This window comes from Nycticebus coucang, chromosome 7, assembly GCF_027406575.1.
Source record: "Nycticebus coucang isolate mNycCou1 chromosome 7, mNycCou1.pri, whole genome shotgun sequence".
In the NCBI taxonomy this organism is placed as follows: domain Eukaryota; kingdom Metazoa; phylum Chordata; class Mammalia; order Primates; family Lorisidae; genus Nycticebus; species Nycticebus coucang.
The window spans coordinates 100,523,443-100,536,689 of NC_069786.1; the positions used below are offsets into that span (position 1 = coordinate 100,523,443).

General features: G+C 36.5%; 1 protein-coding gene across 8 annotated transcripts in view; it reads left to right on the plus strand.

The window, feature by feature from the left end:
* Positions 1-13,247, plus strand: part of NBEAL1 (neurobeachin like 1) — a 226,669-nt gene that overhangs the window by 91,035 nt on the left and 122,387 nt on the right. For all 8 annotated transcript variants that reach the window (XM_053596936.1, XM_053596939.1, XM_053596938.1 and 5 more), the window contains 6 exons: positions 852-950; positions 1,032-1,612; positions 2,303-2,435; positions 2,944-3,063; positions 4,920-5,223; positions 7,980-8,065. In XM_053596936.1, the coding sequence (XP_053452911.1) occupies positions 852-950; positions 1,032-1,612; positions 2,303-2,435; positions 2,944-3,063; positions 4,920-5,223; positions 7,980-8,065 (1,323 nt within the window). The remainder of the gene's footprint in view (positions 1-851; positions 951-1,031; positions 1,613-2,302; positions 2,436-2,943; positions 3,064-4,919; positions 5,224-7,979; positions 8,066-13,247) is intronic.

The following is a 13,247-nucleotide window of genomic DNA, read 5'->3' on the forward strand; positions in this document are numbered from 1 at the left end:
CTGCAATTATAGGCATGCATCACCATACCCAGCTAGTTTTCTATTTTTTTAGTAGAGTAGGGTCATGCTTTTGCTCAGGCTGGTCTTGAACCCCTGAGCTCAAGTGATCCACCTGCCTCAGCTTCCTAGAGTGCTAGGATATAGGTGTGCGCCACTGCACCCAGCCCTTATTGGTTTTATTTAAGTCTTTTGATTCTGTAGTGAGTGTAGATATTTCTACCTAATTTAAATGGAACAATTTAGTATGTTCTAGGTTTTTTGATTGTCTTTATATTGCACTTTATGGCTTTGGGTACCACCTGGCTCAGAAATATAGGTGACATAGGACTTCTTAAAATGAATGTGGTGTTCCTTAGAATTCAGATCATTTAGATGCGAAACAGCAGATGGAAAACTCTGTACTCAGTTCCTTTCTGGCCAGTACTCAAAATTGCCAGGCGTCCTTAATCTAGTCCTTTGAGGCTATGTCTGACACCTCTTACACTCAAAGACGCCTCATTTTTTTCTGTTAATGTTTTAACTTCACTTAATATTCTACTAATTACAGATCAAGGGGAAAAGGTAAAGAAAGTATCATATGCCCTAATACGCAAATTATATAACAATTCTATAATACATAGTTATTGCTAATTTCATTTATTTTCCATTTTGGTAGATTATTGTGACTTTATTAGTATGGAAAGTATATGGAATCTGTTTTAAGATGAAGGCATGTGATTTCAGAAAACATTGAATTCATAATCTATTTAATATTAGGTCAGTTAGTTTAAATGGATATTGTTCACTATTTTTAATATTTCAACAAATTAGCTTTTGAAGATATGCTTTGATATATTGTTTTTCCCTTCTAGGAAGTATTTAAAGAAAGAATTGGTTATACACATATGTTTGAAGTATTAAAATCCCTAGGTCAGCCACCACTGGAACTACTAAAAGAACTTATGAATATGGTACGTTTTTAATCTTTATTAAAAGAAGTTCCATTATATCCATTTCAAAAATGGTGACTAATCTTTTATGTTGCTTTCCAGGCTGTAGAAGGTGACCATACTTCAGTTGGGATTTTGGGCATTAGTAATGTCCAGCCTCTGTTGCTTCTTATCCAGTGGCTTCCAGAGCTGGAATCTTATGACCTGCAAATCTTCATCTCTGATTGGCTGAAAAGAATTTGTTGTATTAATAGGCAGAGCCGAACTACTTGTGTCAATGCAAACATGGGAATTAGAATCATTGAAACTCTTGACTCCCATTCATCCCTTCATCGAACTTGTGCTGAGAACTTGATTGCAATCCATGGTTCCTTGGGGAGTCAGTCGGTGAGCTCAGAAGAAATCCGTCGACTACTACAATTGCTGAGAGTGGATGAATCTGACTATATTCACCCTTACGTTATTCCTGTGACTCGAGCAATTCTGACAATGGCCCGAAAACTAAGTCTAGAGAGTGCACTGCAGTATTTTAATTTATCACATAGTATGGGAGGGATTTCTGTTCCTCCCATACAGAAATGGCCAGGGTCTGCCTTTTCTTTTAGTGCTTGGTTTTGTTTAGATCAGGATCAGTTGGCTCTTGGTGTTGCAAACAAAGGAGGAAAAAGAAAACAATTGTACAGGTACTGGTCTAAGTTATGGAATATAAATGAATACGGTCATAACAATATATATTGTGGTTCCTAAAAAGGAAAAAGTTCTCCCAAGCATCTAGTTTTTAAATGTACAAGAATTTATCTAAAACATTTTCATCTTTAGACTGTATAGCTTAATTATAAATGCCTCATTGCTTTCATCATATCTATCTCAAATATCTTTTCGGTTACATTCTGAGGCTACTCTGGAAATTAGGTTCCTTCTTAAAAGTATTGTAAAAGTGGAGGAAAAAAGTAGTAAACAAACTTGAATGATCTCTCTGTTTCGTTGAGCATGCTGTGTATTTATATGAAGGACCAGAAAACCTGTGTTTCATGCTTCACTGGCTAGAAATTTTTAATATTGTGATTTTTGAGAACTTTATGCTTTTTGAATCTGTGTGGAAGCCTTTTGAAAATTTGAAACTTTATGGTTTTACTTTTGCTAGTGAAATTCCGTTTATAAGGATATCTTTTATAACTTTACTCAACTCTTATGCCTCAAAAGGATTTTAAAAGTATCTTTGAAACAAGATTGCTTTGATGCATGACAGTAGAATATAAGCCATAGCATTGTTGATGAACATGATCATGATGCCTTTGTGATTTTGTACGCTTCAGTGATGATGAAACTCAATAAGTGGCTTCAAATATTTTGCTAATATATATTTTTGTTAGCTTTTTTACAGGAAGTGGCATGGGTTTTGAAGCTTTTATTACCCATTCAGGTATGTTGGTTGTGGCAGTATGCACAAAAAGAGAATATGCAACAGTTATGCTTCCTGACCACAGTTTTTGTGATTCTCTCTGGGTAAGGCTTTAGAACATCATTATTTAACTATTAATACGGTTAATACTATTTACCATCATCATCATCATAAAGTCAGGAGTAATTTTTCCACCCAAAATTAAAATGAACATTATGATTTCATTAAGGTTTTCTAGAACTAAGTTTGATTTTGAACTTCAATTTTAAATAAGATATGGGTTGTTAAAAAAATGCATTTCTATTGCTTTTCTAAAAAATATTAATATAAGACTTGTCATTAGATAAATTGATTCTAAAGGATTCTTATAACCTTGGAAATCTAGAAAAGATATTATATTATACAGTTTGTATAAATTTTCTGGAATAGGTCTAAGTCCTTTTGTAGGACTACAAAAAAAAAATAGTTACTTTGAAAGCATTTTAATCAGCATTTCACTTGCTTAATCTTAATGTTCTACTGTTCATACAAACTAGTTTTACTACAAAACATTTGTCATTCCAAAGGCATAATGTAACTTTGGTCTTTTGAATGTATGTTTTACTTCACTAGCACAACATAACCATTGTTCACATGCCTGGAAAAAGGCCCTTTGGTCAGAGCCTTGTCTATATCTATGACAATGGACAACAGAAGGTTTCTGCTCCTCTCAGATTTCCTGCCATGAATGAAGTAAGCATATCTAACCTACTCTTCACAAGTCCAATTGATTGAGAACTCTTGAAAGTTTTCAATTAATGTCGAAAGTTCAGTTTACTCTAAATATGTGCCCCCAGATTTTAAAGTGTTTTCTATAAATTAAGACAGTAAATTACTATTGAGTTGTGTTAGCCTGTCATTAGATGAAGTCAAAACAGTATGAAAAAAGGAAAACAATTTAAGGAAGAAACAAATGTAGTTAAAGTCATGAAAAATAAAAAAGACTTATAATAGGAAACCCAAAGGAATGAATAGAACAGACCAAGGTACGTTTTAATAAAGATCTCCAGACAAATATGAAATCCTTAAAAGGATATTACTTTGGACTCTTTTCTATCTCCATTAAAATTAAAGTAACGAAGAAACTTAAAACCCTCACATTATAGTTAGATATGAAATAGAATTTATTTACTTAGGTGGTTCTCAAAGAATGCTAACATAAAAGTTCTTTGAGGCCAGATGTGGCTTAGGCCTGTAATCCTAGCACTCTGGAAGGCCAAGGCAGGTGGATTGCCTGAGTTCACGGGTTTGAGACCAGCCTAAGCAAGAGAAAGACCCTATCTCTAAAAATAGACATAGTCTCTAAAAAAAGAGCTGGGGACTATGGTGGGCGCCTGTAGTCCCAGCTACCTGGAGGCTGAGACCCAAGAATTTTGGCGTTGCTGCGAGCTGTGATGCTACCACACTCTACAGAGGGCAGCAAAGTGAGACTCTGTCTCAAAAAAAAAAAGAAATTCTTTGAGAATTTTTGGGCCTTTATGAAGGTAATGAAATGAAGTGAATTTTTAATCATTTCTTCTAACTTTTCATCTTGATGACCATTCCAGGATTGGTTGTAATTAGTTTTAATACATATATATATATATATATAATTCTCTGTTTATAAATCCTAAAAGGGAGAAGTAATTTTCTTGATTTTTTTTGTTTTTTTTTTTTAGAAAATAGTAAAGTTGGCTTGGTGCCTGTAGCTCAGTGGTCATTGAGTAGCACAGTGGTCAGTGTAGCTCGCTGGCCACATACACCTGGGCTGGCAGGTTCGAACCTGGCCCCCAGCCTGCTAAACAGCAATGACAACTATAACAACAAAAAATAAGTTGGGTGTTGTGGTGGGCACCTGTAGACCCAGCTTCTTAGAGGCTGAGGCAAGAGAATCACTTAAGCCAAAGAGTTTGAGGTTGCTGTGAGTTGTGATGCCATGACAATCTACCAAAGACAACATAGACTCTGTCTCAAAAAAAAAAAAAAAATAGTAAAATTAATGTTTTTATAATATATGCTCTTAAAAAATTCAAAATTTGCAAAAGGATATAAAATGAGTCACAAAAGTAATATATCCAAATTCTGTAAGCCAAAGGTAACTTTACTGATGTCTTTTTTTGGGGGGATAGAGTCTCAATCACCCTGGGTAGAGGACTGTGACATTGTATCTCACAGCATCCTCAAACTCTTCGGCTCAAGAGATCCTCTTTTGCCTCAACCTTCCGGGTAGCTGAGACTCCAGGCACCTGCCACAATGCCTGGATAGTTTTTTTGTCTTCAGTAGTGATAGGGTCTCGCTCTTGCTCAGGCTGGTTTCAAACTCCTGAGCTCAAGCAAGCTGTGTGCCTTGGCCTCCCAGAGTGCTAGGATTATAAGGGTGAGCCTCTGCACCCAGCCTGTTGTTGATTTCTTATGTATACATATGTATGTGTAGGCTATGATCCAGTAAAAATAAAACTGCTTCCACTTTTATTTTTAATTAATTTTTTTAATATCTTGAACTATTTAATTTTAAAATTTCAAAACTATTTAATTAAAATTGTATAATTTTTGTGTTTCTTAATTCTTAGGCTTTTACTTCCTGTTGCATTGGTTCAGCTGGGCAAAGAACCACCACCCCTCCACCATCCCAAATCCCAGATCCACCTTTTTCTTCTCCCATTACCCCACATCGGACATCATTTGGTGGAATCCTTTCATCTGCCTCCTGGGGAGGAACAGTTGAAAAATCAAAATTGATTACTAAATTGATATCAGCTGGAACCCAAGATAGTGAATGGGGATGTCCCACCTCTCTGGAGGGTCAGCTGGGATCTGTTATCATCTTCTATGAAGCACTACAGCCTTCTCAGGTGAAGGCATTATATTTAGCAGGTGAGCATGTACTTTCATAATACTTCATTAAATTTAGAGTTTTTTCTATTGTCTAAATATATTCTGAAGAATATATTTGATCTGAAGAGTATATTTATTTTAATTGAAGCTGAAAGGGAAGAAAAAGCCCACCATTTATCATACTTTTTTTGGTAGGCATAAATAAAGCAAACCTTTGGAAATATTTTTAAAACTTATTCATAATATTGCCTATACAGGCAGTCCCTGGGTTATGAATGAGATAGGCTCTGTAGGTTCGTTCTTAAGTTAAATTTGTATGTAAGTTGCAACAGGTACGTTTACCTGTTACCTATAATAATCTCCATTCATAAGTGAGAGTTGTGTATGACTCAGATGTTTGTAACTCGGGGGCTTACTATAATAGCCTTTGTTCGTAAGGGTGAGTTCTGTGGAAGTCAGATGTTGTAACTCTGACTGCCTGTATTGGTCTGCTAGGGCTGCCATGACAAAGGACCACAGAGTTGAGTGGCTTTAACAATAGCAGTTTATTTTCTTGCAGTCTGCAAGCTAGAAGTTCATGATCAAGCAAGGTGCCACCAGCATCGTTTTCCAGTGAGGCTTTTCTCCCCGATATATATGTTGCTGATTTCTTGCTGTGTTTTTTCACTGTGTGCACATGGACAGAGAAAGAGATCTCTGTTATCTCTTCTTTTTCTTATAAGAGGCCCTATTGGATTAGAATCCCACCTTTGTGACTTCATTTAAACTTAATTAACCTCTTAAAGGCCCTATTTCCAAATTTGGTCATGTTGGGTGTTATGATTTTGAAACATGATTTTAAGGGGAACACAGATTGGTCCATAACACTGCCAGTACTTTTGACAGATTTTAATGAATTGATGAAACAAAATATAAGCCTATCTCCATAAAAAATTATATAACTGGTAACAAAATCATAAGTCTTATTCCAAAACTTCTGATTTTTACAATTGACATATTAACATATCTGAATTCATGAAGGCAGTAGAATTAGGAGACCTTAGATAGGGTTACAGATTGATTTTTATTGTTGTTTTGGCTTTTCATTTGGCTAAGGCTATGATTTTAAATATATGAACCAAATAGTTACTATTGGATCTTCGTTACTTTCAAAGTTAAATTTATATTCTAGCAGTGTGTTTAGGAGTTAGACCTTTAAGAATAATGTACATTTATTCAGCAGAATAGCTTATTTGTCAAAATACCTGTTTTAGATTACATGGGAATTTTGAGATGAATGAGGCTGTCCAGATTTTTCAAAGTGTATATTAGAACTGTATCATTGCTTTGTAACTTGCTATAGTATTTGAAGGTGATCTATAATATAAATAAATTCTAAATTAATAATTATTTAGTGTCATCATTACAGCTTTCTAGTTTAGATTTTGTTCTTACAGTTTTTCCTATTTATTCTACTTTTGTAAATAATAATTACTACATAGTTTTCATGAATAATTATTTTTAATGAGCATATACTATTTCCTTAGATTTGTAATGTATAAAATTTACTTAGACTTTTTATAATTTTTGTTTTTTAACAGTCTCACTTTCTTGCCCTGGTAGAGTGCTATGGCATCATAGCTCACAGCAAGTTCAAACTCCTGGGCTCAAGCAATCTTTTTTCCTCAGCCTCACCAGTAGCTGGGACTACAGGTGCCTGGTACAGCACCTATCTATTTTTAGAGATGGGGTCTTACTCCTGCTCAGGCTGGTCTTGAACTCCTGAGCTCAAGCAGTCCACCTGCCTTGGCCTCCCAAAGTGTAGGATTATAGGCAGGAGCCAACATTCCTAGCCCCGGCCTTTTATAATTTTTAATTATTGATGTAAACTTCAAATTTTAAGTATGATATACTTACAGTTTTACTTATTTGGATGTATTTAATGATGAATTCCCAGGATAAATATTCAAAGTGCATGAATATTTTTATGGCTCTCAATACATGTTGCCTAATCAAGTTTCCAGAAAAGGATATACCAAATTCACAATACCTACCAATAACACTAAAGTACACTAGTTTCTCCACAGCATATTAATAATATGGAATAGTCAATAATGTTCTCTCAAATTAGATGTAAAATGCAACCTTATTTTATTTGTAGTTCTTTAATTTTTTTTTTTTGGCAGTTGAGAATTTTTTCTTGTTGGTTATTCTATTTCTATGATGTCTACTCTTTTTTTTATTCTTTTGCTTTTTTTGTCTTATATATTTGAGTTGGTTTATATTAAACTAATAGATTTTGTCACATTTGATTAGAGTTTTTTTTTTTTTTTTTTTTTTTTTTTGTAGAGACAGAGTCTCACTTTATCACCCTTGGTAGAGTGCCGTGGCGTCACACAGCTCACAGCAACCTCCAACTCCTAGGCTTAGGTGATTCTCTTGCCTCAGCCTCCCAAGTAGCTGGGACTACAGGCGCCCGCCACAACGCCCGGCTATTTTTTTGTTGCAGTTTGGCCGGGGCCGGGTTTGAACCCACCACCCTCGGCATGTGGGGCCGGCGCCCTACCCGCTGAGCCACAGGCGCCGCCCTTGATTAGAGTTTTAATGCTATAAAATTTCTAGGATGCAGCTTTATTCACTCCCCAACTTTTATAAGTTTTTATATAATTGGCAGTGATATAAATAGCTAATGTATTTTAACTGTGTTGTTTGAGTAGCTTGAAACAGCTTATATTTTAAATTTTGTTCTGATAGCATAGAACCAAAGAGACATGTATGTTCAATGATGTGTGTATATGTGTATAAATAATTTTCAGGTCCAAATTGTTTATGCCCTTGGAAATGTCAAGAGTCTGATATGGCTGACCTGCCTGGTAATGTCCTTCTTCACTACACAGCAAAGGTCAGAAGAAATTTGTGAATTGTCCATCTGATTATAATTATGCTGTGAACTAAAATTCTTTTTTTATTCCCTTTGTCCTTTCAGTGGATAATTGAAAAGCAGGGATTAAATTGCCATTTTAAAAATTATGAATTTTCAAAGGAAGGTGAGAAGCAGTAAAAACCAAGGTGTGCCTCCTCAGCTAGGTTGTAAATGTTATTATCGTTATGTCATCCCAGTAGTATGAATGGGAATAGTTGTGGTTGGAATTTGTACTCTTGAGTTTACTGAGAGGTAAAACAGAATCGTGTTCAGCCTTTTGTTTGTTTATAAAAGGTAGATTTGGGGAAGAAAGGTAAAGGGGAGAAAGAAATAGGCCAGGCACAGTGGCCACACCTGAAATCTCAGGACTTTGGAAGGATTATTTATGGCCATGAGACTAGCCTGGGCAACATAGCAAGACCCTGTCTCTACAAAAATACTAAAAAATTAGCCAGGCATAGTGGTGTATGGAAGGATTATTTATGGCCATGAGACTAGCCTGGGCAACATAGCAAGACCCTCTCTCTACAAAAATACTAAAAAATTAGCCAGGCATAGTGGTGTATGCCTGTAGTCCCAGCTACTCTCAGGATCACTTGAGCCCAAGTATTTGAGGTCACACTGAGTTATGATCAGATCATTGTACTCCAGCCACAGTGACAGAATAGGATCCTGTCTCAAAAAAAACAAAAAGAAGAAGAAGAGGAGGAAGAAAAGGTAGAAATAGGAGAAACCAGTATCAGTGGCTTCCTTTATACTCAGTGCTACATCGACTCCGTAAATGCTTTGGTTTTGTGAGATACATTTTTTAGTATCTTTTTCTAGCTTAGCCAGCTGGTACATAATCATAATTCATTATTTTGGATTTTTTTTGTTGTTGTTATATCTGACCTAATAAAATTTACTTATTAGTTTTATTTCTCCCCAACTTTTTATTTTGATACATTTAAAAACCTACAGAGAAGGTTAAGGTGATGTCCTGTATATTCTTCACTTAAATTTATCAACTATTAACATTTTACCATACCCCTGACTTTTTCTTTTATTTCTTTATTTCTTTTTTTTTTTTGGCAGTTTTTGGCTGGGGCAGGGTTTGAACCCGCCACCTCTGGTATATGGGGCCGGCGCCCTATTCATTGAGCCACACGTGCCGCCCTTCTTTCTTTTTTACTTACTGACTTTATCTATCTCAAAATCATGATACTTCGTTTCTAAACATTTCTACATAATCATTTACCTTCCTAAGAAAATGATCCATAATTCATCTCACATACAATCTGTCTTTAAACTTTCTCCAAAATATTTATTTAGCCTTTTTGAAATTAATCCTGTATCTTGTCAAAATTCATGTATTGCATTTGTCATAATGTCTCTTAAATTTTATAGTTCATTTTTCATAATTTTTTTCCAAGGAAATGTTAATCTACACAACTATATTTTACATTATTTTTTCAAAAAGCCACATCTTATTATTGTCTTGACTTTGGACAGGTTCATCACAATGTGTCTTGGAGAAGCTCCGTTAGAGTTGAGGCGACCTGGGGTCCGATATCCCTCCGAAAGCAGTGTGTCAGAATCTTTGGTGATACTTGGGAAATTTTCTTTTATAATATTCTCTAGTATGGCTTCCATTCCTCTGGGGCATTCTTCTTCCCCTTCTGGGATTCCTATAACTCGTACACATCTTATTATTATTCTTTACTATTAGTATCTTTAGCTATGATATAATTGCACTTAATCCAAAAAAATATTTAGGGGCATGTCTAGGCCCGTGATTGCCAACTGGTCTTTTTGACATCTGGTCATCATATTCTTTTTTTTTTGAGACAGAGTTTGACTATGTTGCCCTCGGTAGAATGCCGTGGCATCACAGCTCATAGCAACCTCAAACTCTTGGGCTTAAGCGATTCTCTGGCCTCAGCTTCCCAAGTAGCTGGGACTACAGGTGCCCACCACAACGCCTGGCTTTTTTTTTGTTGCAGTTGTCATTTTTGTTTAACTGGCCCAGGCCAGGTTCAAACCCACCAGCCTGGGTGTATGTGGCTGGTGCCCTACCCACTGAGCTATGGGCGCCCTATCATATTCTTTTTATAAAGTAACTTTGAACTTGATTTATGTTAATGTTGGATTTTTTTTTACTATTGACAGTAAAAATTTATATTATTTAAAAAAAAGCTATTGCTGGGTGGCACCTGTGGCTCAAGGAGTAGGGCGCCGGTCCCATATGCCAGAGGTGGCAGGTTCAAACCCAGCCTTGGCCAAAACCAAAAAAAAAAAAAAAAACTATTGCCTTGTTCTTCCTCAAGAAACCCAATATGAACAATATATTCAATTAAGCAGTTTACTGTCGGAATATTTTACCAGAATGGTGATATGTCATGAGGCAAAGGTTCTGTGGTTAAAAAAGTTGAGCAGACTGTTATGTTCTTGGTATCCCTCTTGGAGACTGATGATATACTTTGAAAATCCTATAAAAGAACTAGTTTATTTTTTTTTTTAATCCTACTGTTTCACTGTTTATTTGAGCATAGAGCATACTTTGTTTTTGTAACATAGTTATTAACAAATGCTAGTTTGAGGGGCCAGGTGCAGTGGCTCACGCTGGTAATCCTAGCACTGTGGGAGGCCGAGGCAGGTGGATTGCCCTGATCTCACAGGTTTGAGACCAGCCTGAGAAAGAGTGAGACCCCATCTCTAAAAATAGCCAGGCATTGTGGCAGGCATCTGTAGGTCCCAGCTACTAAGGAGGCTGAGGTAAGAGAACTGCTTAAGCCCAAGAATTTGAGGTTGCTGTGAGCTATGATGCCAAAGCACTCTACCAAGGATGACAAAATGAGACTGTCTCAAAAAAACAAAACAAAACAAAACAAAAAGAAAAACAAATGATAGTTTGGGGGAAGCTGCTCTAGAGGATTTTTTTATATAGTCACCAGTTTTTCTTTTCTTACCTTTTTTTTATTTTGAGACAAGAGTCTCACTCAATCGCCCTGGGTAGAGTGCCGTGGTGTCGGCGCTCATAGCAGCTTCAAACTCTTGAGCTCAAGTGATCCTTCTGCATAAGTTTCACGAGTAGCTGGGACTATAAGACTAGGACTGCCACACTGCTTGCCTAGTTTTTTCAATTTTTTGAGACAGTTTCTCATTTTGTCACCCTTGATAGAGTGCAATGGCATCACAGCTCACAGCAACCAAACTCTTGGGTCAAGCAATCCTCTTCCCTCAGCCTCCTGAGTAGCTGGGACTATAGGCTCCCACCACAATGCCCAGCTATTTTTAGAGATGGAGTCTCACTCTTGCTAAGCCACCTGCTTCGGCCTCCCAGGGTGTTAGGATTACAGGCATGAGCCTCTACACCCAGCTTTAGTTTTTTCTGTTTCATAGTAGTGATGGGGTCTTGCTCTTGCTCAGGCTGGTCTTTAACTCCTGAATGCAACAGTTCACCTGGCTCAGCCGACCAGAGTGCTGGGATTACAGGCATGAGACACCGTGCCCAGCCAGTCAGCAGTTTTTTATTTTTTTATTCATTTGCAGGCGGTGTTTAGGCATCCATTTGTTTAAAATTTCTTGTCTTTTCTGGCAAGAATTGTGCTGAACTATTAGGAAACAATGTGAATAACTGAAAGGCTCTGCCTTTAAGGAGCTTGCCATCTACAGTAAGATAAATATTTTTAAAATGTTCAGTATAGTATAAGCGTTTATTTTTGTTGTTAGCTACCATTTATTGGGTGTTTATAATATATGAAGCACCTAAGTGCTTCATTTGTATTGTTTCATTTGATCTTCACAAAAGTCCTGAGAAGTATAGAGTATTATCTGTATGTCTTCTGAGCTTTAGTTTTCTGAAGCTCAGTAAAGGTAAGTGTCCTCGCAGAGGTAGGGAAACTTGCGCCTTGGGGCATATGTGGCCTTCTGGATCCTTGAGTATGGCCTTGTGACTACTCAAGGAACAAATCCTTTTATCAAAAGGTCTATAATGAATCTTTTCTTGCCTCCTCTGATGCTTGAAATCAGAAGGCTGGAAGTTTCCCACACCCTTAACTAATATACAGTATATCTTTGTTGGAATTATGTACAAAGTATAGTGAGGATGTAAAAGGGGCATGGTTGTTCTTCTAGGAAGTTAGGAGATCATAGAGAACATGGTTTGATTTGTGTTTTAAAAGGCAAAAGTTGAGAGAGATGCACAGTGAACATCATTTACAAAGGCATAGATTGTAAAACTGAGTTCTACACGTATTTAGGTATAGGGCATTGAGCAAGAGGAAAAGATGGCAGGAAATGAGACTAGAGAGCAAGTTCAGGCCATATTATGACAAATCTCCTATGCTAGACTAAATAATAGGCAGCAGATAGGATTTTAAGTAATATGATAGGTTTGCATTTTAGAAAAAGTTCTCAAGCTGCAGTATGAAAGTTTGACTGGAAGGCTAGCAGACAGTAGACAGTCATATCATCAAGAGAGTATTGTGTTAGGACAGGTCATAGATGCATCGTACCCAAACTAAATTAGTAACTGCAGAATAACATGTTTGTCTCTGTGACTGATACAGTTTGAGTTCGATATCCTTTGTTTTATTAAAGCAATTTTCCCCACATGCTTTAAGAAAAAAGCAGTAGCCACATTCTATATGCTAAAATTTATAGGTTTCCTTTTTTCCTCCTTACCTCCGTCTCTTATCCCTTCCTTCTCCCTCCTCTTTCCCTTCTTCTCCACTCCCTTCCCTTCCTTTCCTTTTTGGTATAGGGATTAGATTCAAAGATGTTTCATTATCTACAAATTGACAAATTGAATACAAAGTTAAAGTCTTTATAAATGGAAGTTAACAAATTACTTTAACAGTTTCTGGAATTGCTGACTAAGCTCTTAATCTGAATAAAGCCAGAATTGTCTGTCAGTAACAGGGAAAATAGTGTCTTATACCTCTGATTGAATATTTATATCATGATACATTTTTCTTTTCTGTGATTTCTGTATTTCACATTTTATTTTATTTATTGATTTATTTTTGAGACAGAGTCTCACTTTGTCACCCTCGGTAGAATGCTGTGGCATCGCAGCTCACAGGTACCTCAAACTCTTGGGCTCAAGCGATTCTCTTGCCTCAGCCTCCCAAGTAGCTGAGATTACAGGTGCCTGCCACAATGCCTGGCTATTTTATTT